The sequence below is a fragment of the Hyperolius riggenbachi genome, chromosome 5 (assembly GCF_040937935.1).
Source record: "Hyperolius riggenbachi isolate aHypRig1 chromosome 5, aHypRig1.pri, whole genome shotgun sequence".
In the NCBI taxonomy this organism is placed as follows: Eukaryota; Metazoa; Chordata; class Amphibia; order Anura; family Hyperoliidae; genus Hyperolius; species Hyperolius riggenbachi.
The window spans coordinates 432,382,699-432,397,112 of NC_090650.1; the positions used below are offsets into that span (position 1 = coordinate 432,382,699).

At 45.9% G+C, this 14,414-nt stretch overlaps 1 protein-coding gene across 2 annotated transcripts in view; it reads left to right on the forward strand.

The window, feature by feature from the left end:
• AGO2 (argonaute RISC catalytic component 2) overlaps nucleotides 1–14,414 on the forward strand; it is an 89,307-nt gene that overhangs the window by 41,445 nt on the left and 33,448 nt on the right. For both annotated transcript variants that reach the window (XM_068234973.1, XM_068234974.1), the window contains exon 2: nucleotides 13,074–13,269. In XM_068234973.1, the coding sequence (XP_068091074.1) occupies nucleotides 13,074–13,269 (196 nt within the window). The remainder of the gene's footprint in view (nucleotides 1–13,073; nucleotides 13,270–14,414) is intronic.

A 14,414-nucleotide genomic window follows, 5' to 3' on the forward strand; every position in this document is an offset into this window, starting at 1 on the left:
AAGGGCAGTTGTGCTGATCTCCACTAGCAGCTGCTGTGTCTTATGTGACCCCTTCTGATCCTGCTGTCTTGTGAAGATCAGAGGGCTGACTGTTCCCTGTCTGTGTTTATAAGCCGCTATTGTAGGTGGTCTGGATTATAGAAAAATTTTAGTCTTTAGGGCCCTATTGGAAACTTGTAGCTGCATAGACACACACTGTGGACTGATCAAGCTAAGCCAGCGTGACATGGCTGTTATGGGCTTCAATGGGGAGAATATGCTCAGTTCTATTCGTTTTCATGATTGAGGACAAATTAAAGAGAACCCGAGGTGGGTTTAAAGAATGTTATCTGCATACAGAGGCTGGATCTGCCTATACAGCCCAGCCTCTGTTGCTATCCCAAACCCCACTAAGGTCCCCCTGCACTCTGCAATCCCTCATAAATCACAGCCGTGCTGTGAAGCTGTGTTTACATCTGTAGTGTCAGTCTCAGCTGCTCCCCCGCCTCCTGCATAGCTCTGGTCCCTGCCCCCGTCCCTTCCCTCCAATCAGCAGGGTGGGAAGGGAGGCAGGCGGGGACAGGAGTTCTGCAGGAGGCGGGGAGAGCAGCAGACTGACACTATAGAGATAAACACAGCCAGCTCTGACAAGCTGTTTGTCAGCAGCGTGGCTGTGATTTATGAGGGACTGCAGAGTGCAGGGGGACCTTGGGGGGGGGGGGGGGGGGTTGGGATAGCAACAGAGGGTGGGCTGTATAGGCAGATCCAGCCTCTGTATGCAGATAATATTCTTCAAACCCACCTCGGGTTCTCTTTAAGCCTCTGAAACTTACTGGTTGTTTATAGGCAAGATCAGTGAGATTTTTATCTATTGTATTTATAAAGCGTCAACATATTACGCAGCGCTGGACATTAGTTTAGGTTGCAGACAATATTTAGGGGTAACATACAGCAATATGACAATACAGGAATACAAGAAAAACCAGATCAGGCAGCACAGTATGAGTACCAGGTAATGCTTAGTCACTGGAGATTAATTAGACTTTGAGCTTGGTGTTTGTGGTGCACCTGCAGGGATTTTTTTTGTATATTTTGCTTCTCCCAAATACACTAACTACTAGTCACTGGAGGGGAACATGGAGATTTGGCAAGTTGAGTTCATGCAAATGCATTGTATGGGTGCACAGTAATGGAGGCGCATGATCAGGTAGGACACAAAAGGACCCTGCCCAAAGGCTTACAATCTAGAGGGAGAGGTAAGGACACGAAAGGTAGGGGACCAGAATTCAGCTGCGGGTTAAGAGCATGTATGAGGGGTAGTAGGCCAGAGAGAAAAGGTGAGTTTTGAGGGCTTTCTTGAAGATGTTGCAGGGGGCTGCCCTATTGGGTGGAGGTAGGGAGTTCCATAGTGTTGGAGCAGCTCTTGAGAAGTCCTGGAGGCATGCATGGGACTGGGTGATGCGAGGGCAGTCAGGCGAAATTCATTTGAGGTGCGGAGTAAGCGGCTAGGTGTACCTGAGTAAGATCAGAAATGTAGGTTGGACAGGTTTTGTGGACAGATTTGTAGGTCAGACACAGTATCTTGAATCTGATTCTGGACTGGATAGGAAGCCAGTGGAGGGATTCACGGAGGGGAGCCGCGAGAGATGCAAATGGCTTCACCTTGCATTCAAATTTTATGTAAATGTTATGCAGCTGGTACCTGGACCAGTAAAAAAACATAAAAAAAAAAATTTGAAGTTATTGTAATTGGTCCAATTTTCAAGCTGCATATTTACTTGATATTTGAATGAAAAGTTAGAACCGCCATGTATGACACGACTCCGGCATGTTGTGGACCGAGCGTTAGAAGTCAGTGGATGATGAGATGCAAATCTAGCTTCCATACAAACTTCTTCATGACAAAAGGTCCAGCGCACACCTTGATAAAATCACACTATCATAAACGGTCCATTTCACTGCTGAGACTTTCAATCATTAATGCTTCTGAACAGTTGTTGTCAATCAACACCAACAGTTGTCATCAATCCACCAACTATTGGCATCACAAGCATTGGTGATTTCAAGTCTCTGCAGTGAAATGGACTGTTTGATAGTTTAATTTTTATCAAGATGTGTGCTGGACCTTTTTGTCATGATTTTGTGAACTACTTGCTATACTTGGTTGAGAGCGCACTCTCTCTCACTTTTTAGGTTTAAAGAGATCAGAGCACTTTGACATTTTTGATGGCATACAAACGTCCTGCAATCTTCTATGCATCTTAGAATTGGTGCAGTCCGAATTGTAGTCAGAATCCTCAAAGTTGGTCCAGCTCCAAACACTGTACTATTTCATGACAGCTGAAGATTTGCATCTCTTTGCCCATATCTAGCTCACTTTTCAGGCTTTTTTTGGGTGGTATGGCCAGCAGAAATGTCCATAAGCTGATCAGAGAGAATATATCTGCTCCCTCGCTTTCACACACTGCACACCGATTTCCAATCGATTACAGTATGAAGTCTTTAAAGAGGAATTGTGGCAAAAAAATTTTCTCCCAGAGTAAAATGAGCCATAAATTACTTTCCTCCTATGTTGCTGTCACTTACAGTAAATAGTAGAAATCTGACATTACCGACAGATTTTGGACTAGCCCATCCTCTCATAGGGGGGGGGTTCAGGGTTTTCTTTTTAAAAGCACTTGGTGAATGGTAGTTGGTCCGTCCAACCGCCAAAATAGTGTGCAGGGAGTCTGGCCAGCACCTTTGTATAAATCTTTTTCAGGGAATGTCTTTAAAAAGAATAAAGGCCATGCTGAGAATTCCCCATGAAGAAATGGACTAGCCCAAAATCTGTCGGTAATGTCAGATTTCTACTACTTACTGTAAGTGACAGCAACATAGGAGAAAAGTCATTTATGGCTCATTTTACTCTGGGAGGAATGTACTTAATTGTATGTGTTTAAAATGTTAAGATTTTTCGCAACAGTTCCTCTTTAAAGCCTACTAGCGTGGCCGGTCCCAGAGTTCCAAACCCGTTCGGAATTTATCCGGAGATCATCCCTTCTAGACGCTCTTCTGCACAGTGCTGAACTGTAGCTGTAAACATGCACTGCTATTTCGTCATATCTGTAGCCGGGACACGCTTGTTACTTCTGCGTTGTTTATCGGGGATGCTGTCAGACCTCTTCCTGGAGAAAGTTTTCGGGAATCCCTCAGCTCTAGCAGCCTGGCTTGTGTGCAGAAGCTACTTATAGCTTTCACATTGGTCTGGCTTGGTAAATTTAGCATCGACAACTGAGCTTTACACCTTTGCAGCTCATATTCCTATCCAGTCTTCAGCAGATGAAAGCCTTGTGCTGAGTTATCTCGTATCCGGTATGTCATTGAGCGCTCATATTGCAGCAGTTACATGTGTGACTTTGACTCTACTAGTTTAGGACGGTCCAGTTAAGCCACAAGTATGTGTCTAGATCTGTAGTGGCTTACAAACCTGGGTAAACCTGGTCTGGATGGCTTTTCAAAAAGGTTTTAGGTGCTAAAACTCTTTATGAACACTGAATTCTCTGCTGTGGCAGATGGTTTACACCACCGTTGGCGATATTCTGTGTACAGGCCCCCACCAACGGGATGTTTAGTGATGCTTGAATGCTTGAAAAACACTTTCTCAAGCCCCTGGTGCTGATCCCAGAGGGTCACAGTCCTGAGATGGGCAAAAGCAGTTAATTACATTTGGGTGCACCATGCACCCCCATAGACTGTAATGTGTATTACGGCTATAGCGGCGCTCAGACATTAATGTTGGCACCGGCAAAAGACAGCCCAAATCGTTATAACAACATGTAATTTGGTCTACAATAAAGCTAAGTACTCACGGGGGGACAATTGTAGCTGTCGCTGCACACGGGAGCGTGTGTGCGACAGTTCAGAGACAGTTCGGCGACAGCTCGTCGCCAAGTCCCTCTGCATACACACGGCAGCAGAGGGATTAGCGATGCGGCGGAAGCTGTCGCCGAGGTTCCTCCCCCCCCCCCCGCCGGATGCTCCGTGTACTGTGTGTGGGTAGCTGTCGCTAGGCCGCATACACATGCGGGGCTAGCGACAGTTCCGGCGAGGTTGCGGCGACGGCTGTAGCCGGCGATTGAACATGTCAATCGCCTGGCGACAGCTCCGACGGGCGACGGTTCGGGGTGCGCGCGTCATACACACGGGCGAACCGTCGCCGCAACATGCGCGTGCCACGTGGTTGCGGCGACGGCCGTACCCCGTGTGTATGAGCCTTAACTGGCAGCTAAATTACATCTTATCGGAGTCTTCCCCCTCCCGAGGCGAGTACCCCACAGGGGGAACTTTTTGATGTTACAGTGTCTCTTTAAAGGCAGGGTAGAAATCATTTAGTTGTGGGAAGTATTATAACCTATTTAGGGGGTTTATCCCACTGCTTTGTAGTCTTTAGGGGAAAAGGGATATGGAGGCTGCCCTATTTATTTTTGCCTGGCAACCCTCCTGATCCTGTGTCTCAATACTTTTAGCCATAGACCCTGAACCAGCATGCAGCAGGCCAGGTACTCTGACTATGCCAGAAGATCAACAAGGCTGCCAGGCAACTGGCATTGTTTACAAGGAAATAAACATGGCAGCCTCCATATCACATTCACCTTGGGTTTCCTTTAAGTTGCTGGGGGCCCTCATAGGGTTTTTTTTTTTCTTTTTTCTTACTACTTGTCCCATATTTGCAATAGACTCCTGAACAAGTAGTCTGGAATCCTTGTGAGATGTGTACACATCTGTCCTTGCAGAACTACCCCCTTCCCACCTAGCTTATTTACATTTTAAAGAGGAACTGTAACGACAAAACAGCCCCTGGGGGGTACTCACCTCGGGTGGGGGAAGCCTCAGGATCCTAATAAGGCTTCCCACGCCGTCCTGCGTCCCTCGGGGGTCTCGCTGTAGCCCTCGGTACAGCCGTGACGCAATATTTACCTTCCTGGCTCCTGCGCAGGCGCTCTGATGCCTCTCGGCGCCGAAGTAGGCGGAAATACCCGATCGCCGTCGGGTCTGCTCTACTGCGCAGGCGCAAGTTTCCGGCGCCTGCGCAGTAGAGCGGACCCGACGGAGATCGGGTATTTCCGTGCCGAAAGTCGCCACAGCGCCCCCGCTGGAGCCAGCAAAGGTAAATATTGAACTGACAGTCGGCACAGTCGCCGGCTGTTCGGAGGGCTGCGGCGAGACCCCCGTGGGACAGAGGACGGCGTGGGAAGCCTCATTAGGATCCGGAGGCTTCCCCCACCCGAGGTGAGTACCCCCCAGGGGAGGTTTTTGTTGTTACAGAGTCTCTTTAATTGGCTTCACAAACCTGTATCTGTGAGTCCTCTTTCAATTCAAATTGATTGCATTAAATTGTTTTTGGAATGCAAGCTAGCAGGGGGCTATAAGCCTATCATGTAGATGAGCTTTCATGTACCTGAATAGGGGCTAATAGACATTCTGCAGCCTTGCTTTTTCTCAGTATTCAATGCTAAGCACAGTGTTGCTCATGTGTTTTACATTTTAGTGACTGTAGTGCAAATTCACTTAATTATCTGCCTGGATGGTGTGGCTGGCTATAGGTGTGGCTAGCCGGCTGTCTCCTGCAGATAAGGGTAGAATTTCGCCTTATGCTCGCACCTCAGTCTGAGAAGGAATATTCCTGGAGGCCATAAATGGGTACGAAGGGAGGACTGCATGACGAGTCATTAGGCCGAGTGTTGTCATTTTTATGTTCACGTCCTTCAAGGGTAGTTCAAAGCTGATAAATTGTAAAGTTTTAATAGTGGGCTCACCCTAGCTGGTTGTCTAGCTTTTGCTAATCAAGTCAGAAAAGCTTCTGAAAGAATAAAGATGACCATACATCAGGCGACTTGGCGGCCGATCGACCATCTGTTTCGATTAATCGGAATCCTATGAAAATTGGTGCCACCAAATACCGACAATGCAACCAATTTCGGGCTGTAATAGGTTGCATGTATCAGTCGGATATGCTGCAAGATTTCGGGCCGTTGTGGTCGCTTCGGTGTGTGGTGGTAATTCTCGAGCGATATTGTGACGAGCAACAAACCCCCAGGTGCTTTTGCCCCAGTGTAAAAATGTGCATTTTGCGTGTGCATTTATACATTAAGGGCTGGAACCCACAGGAGCGCTTTTTGGCAGCACTGCGATACGCTAGCAGTTTGCCAAAACGCTGGGCTAATGTTAATGGATGGGGTAACTTCCACAGGAGCGTTTGCGTTTCTTAGAAACGCAAACGCAGGACGTGCAGCATTTTGGGAGCGTTAGCGCTTCAATGTAAAGTATTGAACCGCTAGCGGAAACGCTCAGCAAAACGTAAACTGAGCGGTTTTGCTAGCATTTTGCGGTTCAGCACACTGTAACAAAATGAAAAATAATTCACAGGATCAATCAGGATCAAAACGCAAAACGCTAGGCACCCGCTGGGGAAAAAAATACAATGTTGCAAAACACGACCAAAAAGGCGCATGAATCCGCTTGCAAACCGCTCAGACAAAACGCTAGCGGTTGCGTTTTGCGTTTGCGGTTTTCAGTGGGTTCCAGGCCTAAGTGTCCGTCCATCTTTCGAATCCCCGCTCTTCTGTTAGCTCCAGACACGCTGCCGGCACATAGCATGCCACCGTGTGATGTCACACGCCACGCCGGCAGCGTGTATGCGGCTACGGAAGAGCGGAGGATCTAGAAGACAGACTGACACAGTGCCACAGGACAGGTAATGTATAAATGCACACATTACATACAGTTTTACATTAGCGACAGGCTGGTGACGATTCCCGAGAGATTTCGTGCTGAAATTGATGTGGTGCAGTGTATGGACAGTTGACAAATCTCTAATCGGATTAGTTTTAGAGATTTGCCCGTTAATTGAACTTTCCCATACATTGCTAGATGTATGGCTACCTTCAGAGATCTTTAAAGGGAAGATCCGCGCAGGCTATAAAAAACAAACTGCACTTACCTGGGGCTCCTTCCAGCTCCTGGCAGTCGATCGGTGCCCTCGCCGCAGCTCCTCTCCCTCCCGGCATCCAGCAGTGAAGAAGCCGACCACCTTCATGTGCGCTCCATAGCGAGGGTCACGTGGTGTAAGTGACGTCATCGGGTCTCTACTGCGTACAGAAGCCGACCTGGCGAGGTCGGCTTCTTCATCGCTGGACACCGGGAGGGAGAGGAGCTGCGGCGAGGGCACAGATCAACTACCAGGAGCTGGAAGAAGCCCCAGGTAAGTGCAGTTTGTTTTTTATAGTCTGCGCGAACCTTCTATTTAAAGAGGAACGGTCGTGTAAATCCTGCAATTTAAAACGCATACAAATAAGTACATTTCTTCCTGAGTAGCATGAGCCATAAATTACTTTTCTCCTATGTTGCTGTCACTTGCAATAAGTAGTAGAAATCTGACATTGCCGTCAGATTTTGGACTAGCCCATCCTCACATAGGGGGGTTCTTGGGGTTTTGTTTATTTTTAAAAGCACTTAGCGAATGGCCGTTGCTCCGTCCAACTGCCAAAAAACTGTGTACAGTGAGCAGGGAGGCTGGCCAGCATCTTTGTATTACTCATTTTCTGGGAATGTCTTTATAAAGAATAATGGCCATGCTGAGAATCCCCCATGAAGATGGACTAGCCCAAAACCTGTCGGTAATGTCAGATTTCTACTACTTACTGTAAGTGACAGCAACATAGGAGAAAAGTAATTTATGGCTCATTTTACTCTGGGAGAAATGTACTTATTTGTATGTGATTTAAATTTTAATATTTTTGCGACAATTTCTCTTAAAAGGGAAGGTCTGAGCTAAATAGAAGAAAAAAAAAATACTTACCCGGCGCTTCCTCCAGCCCCTGGCTGACGAATTGTCCCTCACCGCAGCTTCCTTCCAGATGGTGCCCCGGAGTCCCCTCAGTTGCAGTTGCCGACTTCGCCAGGTCGGCATCTTCACCTGCGCAGAACGCTCAAAGCCATGTGAGCACGATCATGAGCGGTGCAGTAAATGCCGGTCGGCATCTGCAGCTGAGGTCCTCATGCCTCCAGGTGGAAGCAGAGCTGCGGTGAGGGACATCTCTGCTGCCAGGGGCTGTAGATTCAAAACACCCCCACCTCCCTTTCTTCCTTTTTTTTTTTTTTTTTTTTTTTTTTTAATTATATACTATCCTCTATCCTCTAAAGGACCACGATTGTGAAAATGTGTTAAATTTAAAATGCACGTTGACTAGTTTTGTCCCAGAGTAAAATGCACTATAAATGTCTTTATTCCTATGTTTCTGTCACTTATGCTGGATACACATGGTGAAATTTTCACGTCATATAGACTGATCATTCCATAATTTCCAGCACGTATGATCTGCTTCTTATCATGATAGGAATTTGTGCAGCTCAAAATCGATCCTTTCCTTGTTTACTTTGGACTAAAATCTGGCATATACTTCCTTTTACAAAACCCATGTATTATAAATCCATCAAACTCCTATGGAGACAGTGTTTGCTTTGCAAGGAAAGAATATTAGTTGCCATGAAGCAGGTACTACTTCCTGTGGCTTTAGAATGGTCGTCCCCTCAGTCCTGTGAATTTGGCATCACTGCCTCAGTCCCGTCCTACTCTCACATTTCTCCCCCCATAATGGACACATAACCTGCTACTCACTGTAATACCTGGAATGTATATCCCCCGATATATTTCCTCACTTGTTTCCAGATTCCAACCCAACCGCAAACTCACATCTGCACATTAGCGTCTTGTCCTCCCCTAGAATCCTCTCCTCGCATTCACATATACAAGATTTCTCATGTGCTTCACCCTTCCTCTGGAATGCCCTTCCACAGCACATCCGTCACTCTCCATTCTTTTAAATCTTTAAATGCTCCCTCAAAACTCACTTATGCTCTCTTAGGCCATTCCCCCTTCGACCTCTGGCCAAGCTGTACGCCTTACTTACTAGATATTTTAAAAACACACTGCCTGTATATATACTGCATACTTCCCCACACCTTGTTTCCACCCATTACTTTAGATTGCAAGCTCGCAAGGGCAGGGGTCTGTCGGCCTTTTGTGTCTTGGAATTTATGCATTTTGTAGCTTGCTCTTTTATAGTTACATAGTTATTTTGGTTGAAAAAAGACATACGTCCATCGAGTTCAACCAGTATACTTTTTTTTTCTTTTTTTTTCCCCATCATTTGTCATTTTAATCGCCAATTCTGTATTTTGTACCAGTGTCCATATTTGATGTATATCATAGTCTGTATCCTTATATACCCCTCGTTTGTTTTGTTTTTTCTTAGTTTGTACAGTGCCACCGAATATGTTGGCACTTTATAAAATATAGATCTAGCATGCTAACTATCACCTAGCTGTATCCCCACAATATTGTCCTTTTTCCATTCCTGTTCGGCTCGCTGTCTTTTTTTAATAAAGGCAGGGCATCCCCTCCTATAGGTCTTGCTATGTTCCCATAACTTAGACTCGCATCATCCTTTTGCTGTATCCTCAACGCAGACCTTCCGTCCTATTCCCCCTAGACAAGACGCCGAACATTTTATATAGCACTTTTCTCCTGGCGGACTCAAAGCGCCAGAGCTGCAGTCACTACTGCGCGCTCTATAGGCAGCAGCAGTGTTGGGAAGATCAGGGTTCGATTTTGTGTTCCCCAGAATAATTTGCCATTCCATTGCACATGTAAAATTTTTGCTCCGCCTGCACTGGGATTAGGAATGTTTTCACTTTTTGATTTTTAGCACTTAAAAGGGGAACTGATTATGCATTATTTAAAGTGCATTTCCAGTTCCTGAAATGGACACGTGTGGTGGTGGTGGTGGCACTATTTATACTTCAATGAGTACTTGTCTTGCTAAAATATATTTTTCTTCTAGGCTCAGCAGCCTCGTTTCCGTAACCGCCGAGGGGACCGCTCTGCCCAAACCAATCCGGCCCCCTCCGCTCCCACCTCCCAACGTGATGCGCGCCAGCCTGCCCCAACCCCCCATGTGGTGGCTCCCCTACCGTCTCATTGGTGCAGAGGCCGGGGCAAAGCTGCTGCTGGAACCGGCCGACAGAATCGACAGCCCTACGACGGGACAAACAATGGCCGGGGTGCGCGCTCGGGGCGCAAGGGGTCAAAGAACTACCGGGAAAGAGGTGAGAGGCGGCCTTGGAGCCCAGTAAGGCTGGTCCAGTCCAGTTTTACTGCAAGAAAGGGAAACCTTCTATCCTTGTATGGTGCAAAGACAAGGATGGAGAGCCTGGTACACTAAAAGTCACTATTTGTTACTAATTCATACATGTAGTCATATTGTACATGGATTGTAAGAAAAATGTTTTGCCTGCTGAGTTAAAACTATTCTTAAAGTGTACCTGAGACGGGGGTGGGAATTTGTACATACCTGGGACTTCCTCCAGCCTCCTTCAGACCTACTGGTTTTATTTCTTTATTTGTTCACCTCGATCCTCCGCTAGGGTCCTCTAAAATTTCTCCAGTCGCGTGCCAGTTGGCGCATGCGCAGTTCAACTGCATGTCCGCCCCTGGAGCACAATGGAAGCGATTGGCCAAGTGGCACATTCGCAGTACACCCCAACTGGAGAAACCTCAGAGGACTCTAGGAGAGGATCAAAGTGGCCGGGGAGGACAGCGAGGGAGCCACAGGAAGCTGGAGGTAGCTCCAGGTATGTATGAATTCCCATCTCAGGTTGACTTTGACATCTATTCAGTATTAGCCCAGCCTACAGTCAGCAAACTAGCCCATGAACTCCGGTGCAAAATCTGCTGGATCCAAACCTTCTGGCCAAGTTTCTGCTTTCAAACTGTAGCTGGTCCTAGACCATGATGGCATATCACTGTGATAGGGATTAGATTGTGAGCTCCTCAGAGGGACAGTTGGTGACAAGGCTATATATTTGTAAAGCACTAAAGAAATTGTTAGTGCATCAGTTCTTACTTTTCATGTACATTTCCAGTGATTGGAAACCAAAGCCGTCAAACCCTATGGGCACTTGTTTCACCAGCTGCAAGTTAATGGGTAGCTGCCGGGCTTTTTCTGTTTTTCAGGTCAGTTGAAATTTGCATGGCCAAAATTTCAAAGCTCCTCTGATAGCCCAGTGTGGACTTTTTCTCTATTCAGTGTTTAGATTGTAAGCTCGTGAGAGCAAGTTACCTCCTTGTGTGTTCTTTGTGGTGTTAATTCTAGCATGTGCTATGTTAGATGTGATTTTATACCATGCATGTATTCACAGTTGCATTACTGGAGTGGACCTAAATTATCTGCTATGTTCTATATTGTACTCTGTACTGAGCTATGTAAGATGATTGTAATTTAGGAATTGACTGATATAAGTGTGCAATGCTAACCTGCCTCAGCCCAGATTGGGATTCCTGGGAGTCTGGGGTGTTGGTGGAGGGCTTGTTCAGCAATTAACTGATGTACAAAAGTGCCTTATAATTGGGAGGAAAAAAAGAAGAACCTAAATCCTCACAATTTTATAGTTGAAAGTGAGAACAGAGGGAAGCCCTCTGGATCTTGTAGAAGCCTCTTGTGTCTCCCTCGCCTCTGCCACCGCTTGCCAGGACCCTCTGGAAGGTCTAGGCGCCACACTGCTTATGCACAAGCGGCTCTGGCTTACTGTGTAGGTACGTCCGTAATCGCGTAGACTAATGGTGTGTACACACTTGAAAGATTAATGAAAGATATCAGACCAATTTTACCCCCTTTCATGTAGTATGAGAGACATACTCTACACAGTCTTTTCTATTGAGCTGAACTCCCCAATCAGATACAAATCTTTGCAAGATGCTGTACACATCTGTACACATTCAAAAGATCAGTATCTGAAAAAGATCCGTTCCTGCAAATTGCATTCATAGTCTGATATCTGCAGATCCTCATACACACCTTGTTTAACACATTCATCTGCAGATCAGATCCACCAGGATGGATCTTCAGAACTGCAGACGATTGTCTGATCTGCAGATATCATAGACTATGAATGCATTTTGCAGGAATGGATCTTTTGCAGATAATCTTTTGCATGTGTACAGCATCTTTGTGTGCAGCATCTGGCAAAGATTTTTATCTGTTGGGGAGTTCAGCTCAATAGAAAAGACGGTGTAGAGTATGGCTCTCATACTACATGGAAGGGGGTAAAATTGGTCTAAGATCTTTGATTAATCTTTCAAGTGTGTACACACCATTAGTACGGCTGTGCTTGTTTGTGCATGTAGAGGAGCGCAGCTCATATCTGAAATCTGACAACCTCTTGTCAGACTTCTTTAGGGAGTCCGCAAGTGGCAATGGTGGCCCTGAGGACGGTGTGGAAAGCCTCTACTGGATCCTGAGGATTCCTTCTTGGGTAAGTATCAATTATTTTATTTCTTTGTATCCCCTCGGGCACGCTCTAACTGAATGAATTGCACTTGAGGAAAATGTGAGAATTCCCTATTAGGGAGCAAAAACGCCACAGTGTGAAAAAGCCCCCCCCCCCCCCCCCTTTTTTTCTTTGTCCTATTCATAATTGTGAAATGCACATTTTCACCAAAAATTAGGTATGTAGTACATTAGGAAAACCGATGCACCCCTAATGCCACAAATGGGTTGTAATAGTTCATCAAAAAAAATTGTTAGCCGGGGTTTTTTTAGCTTCCGTTTGAAGCCACCACAGCATTGTAATAAACGTTCTGGACACTGCGGTAAGTTTAATCATTTTGTTGTACAAAATATCACAGAACTCTTTCACCTGTATTTCACATTGGCTTGTGTTCTACCCAGAAATTTGCCGGAAACAGAATGAGAATCCCCCGGCATACTACTACCGCCAGGCTTACTACATGATTAATAATTTACTACTTGCTGGGAATAACTGGCAACTGCCAGGAGTTTAGGAGGCCGTATGGCACACCAGGTATTGCGCCGCTCTGGTGAGAAATGTGGCGTTTAACAATCAGGTTTTAGCTGCTGTAAACCTTAATAAATCCTGATTGCTGCGCTGTAGCGTTCGGTTTTCTATGCAGCGATCTTGATGGCTCCGCCCATTATCCTTGCCATTATAACTGTTGACAAGCCTTTTAACAATTGGTGTTTTCTTCCTTGCAGTGCTTGCGCCGCCGCCGGCAGCACCTTTGCCAATGCCGGTGTACACCTTCAAACCTCCGCCGAGGCCTGACTTCGGCACCTCAGGGAGGACCATCAAGCTGCAGGCCAACTTCTTTGAGATGGAGATTCCCAAAATTGAAATTTACCATTATGAATTGGACATAAAGCCAGAAAAATGCCCCAGGAGGGTCAACAGGTAAGAGCGTGTCTGTATCGCAGGCTTTGTCAGTAGGAGATTGATGGAATTGGTGGCATTACTGGCCTACAGGGGGCGACTCCTGTCCTCTCAACTTTTTGTGGAGTGCACCGTGTTCCCCATGCACAGTGCTGCATTTACTTCTTCCATCCCGGATACTGGATCAGGTCTGCTCTTCCTTTACCGAGAGTGTTGCAGCAATGCCTGGTGGTGGAAAAGAGGAAGAGTCTCTCTTCCACCACCAGGCAGGGCTGCAACACTGACGCCCTCTTCTGGGTCCTGATCACATGTCCTGTCATGTGATCGGGACTCAGACGAGGATGTCTGGATTAAAGCACCACAGGTGGAGGAAGTGAAGCTAATCCTGCATCTGAATAGGTAACTATGAAACTGCTCCCTGAACCCCCTCTGCCCTGAGAACAGCCAGCTATGGATGCCCTGCCTTTTATATCTCACACGTGAGAATGCAGGCAGGGCTGCTAAAAGGTTATGGGTCACACCTCAGTCTGATTTAAACAGAAGCATTTGGTAATCCTGTGGTGAGTTTTCATTGGAACAATCAAATATTGACCAAGGTGGAATTTTATTTTTATTTTATAACAAAACTTGGTCCTGCAACCGCTTGGAATTGTTTGATTCCTCTGAATGGCTAGCTTTGAAATTCTTATTTGAGCAGTTAAAGGACACCCGAAGCGAAAATAAACTAATGAAATAAACGATTGTCTCTATCTTCCTTCTCCTAAAAAATGACTTTTTAAGATATTCCAGTTTTATATTATGTTTAAATATACTTTTTAAGTTTTAACTGTTTTTATTGTTTTTGCTCAATGGAACATTCATTGAAGTATGCCAGAGCTAAAATCTATGAACTTTTAAACCTTTTTATCTCTTTCCTGCTCTCAGGAGCTATTTTCTACTAGGAAAGGGTTTTATAGTTGGAATTTCTTATTAATGAAGGTCACACTGTAGTCACTTCCTGTCTGAGTCAGGACTGAGTAAGCCACTTGCATACCTGATATTTAATTCTTCCAGGCAGAGAAAGAAAAAAGGAACACAGCATAGTTATTTGTGTGCTAGGCACTGTACATACCATGTCTATATCCATGTCGCATGTCACTTCGAGTATCCTTTAAAATAAACCTGGG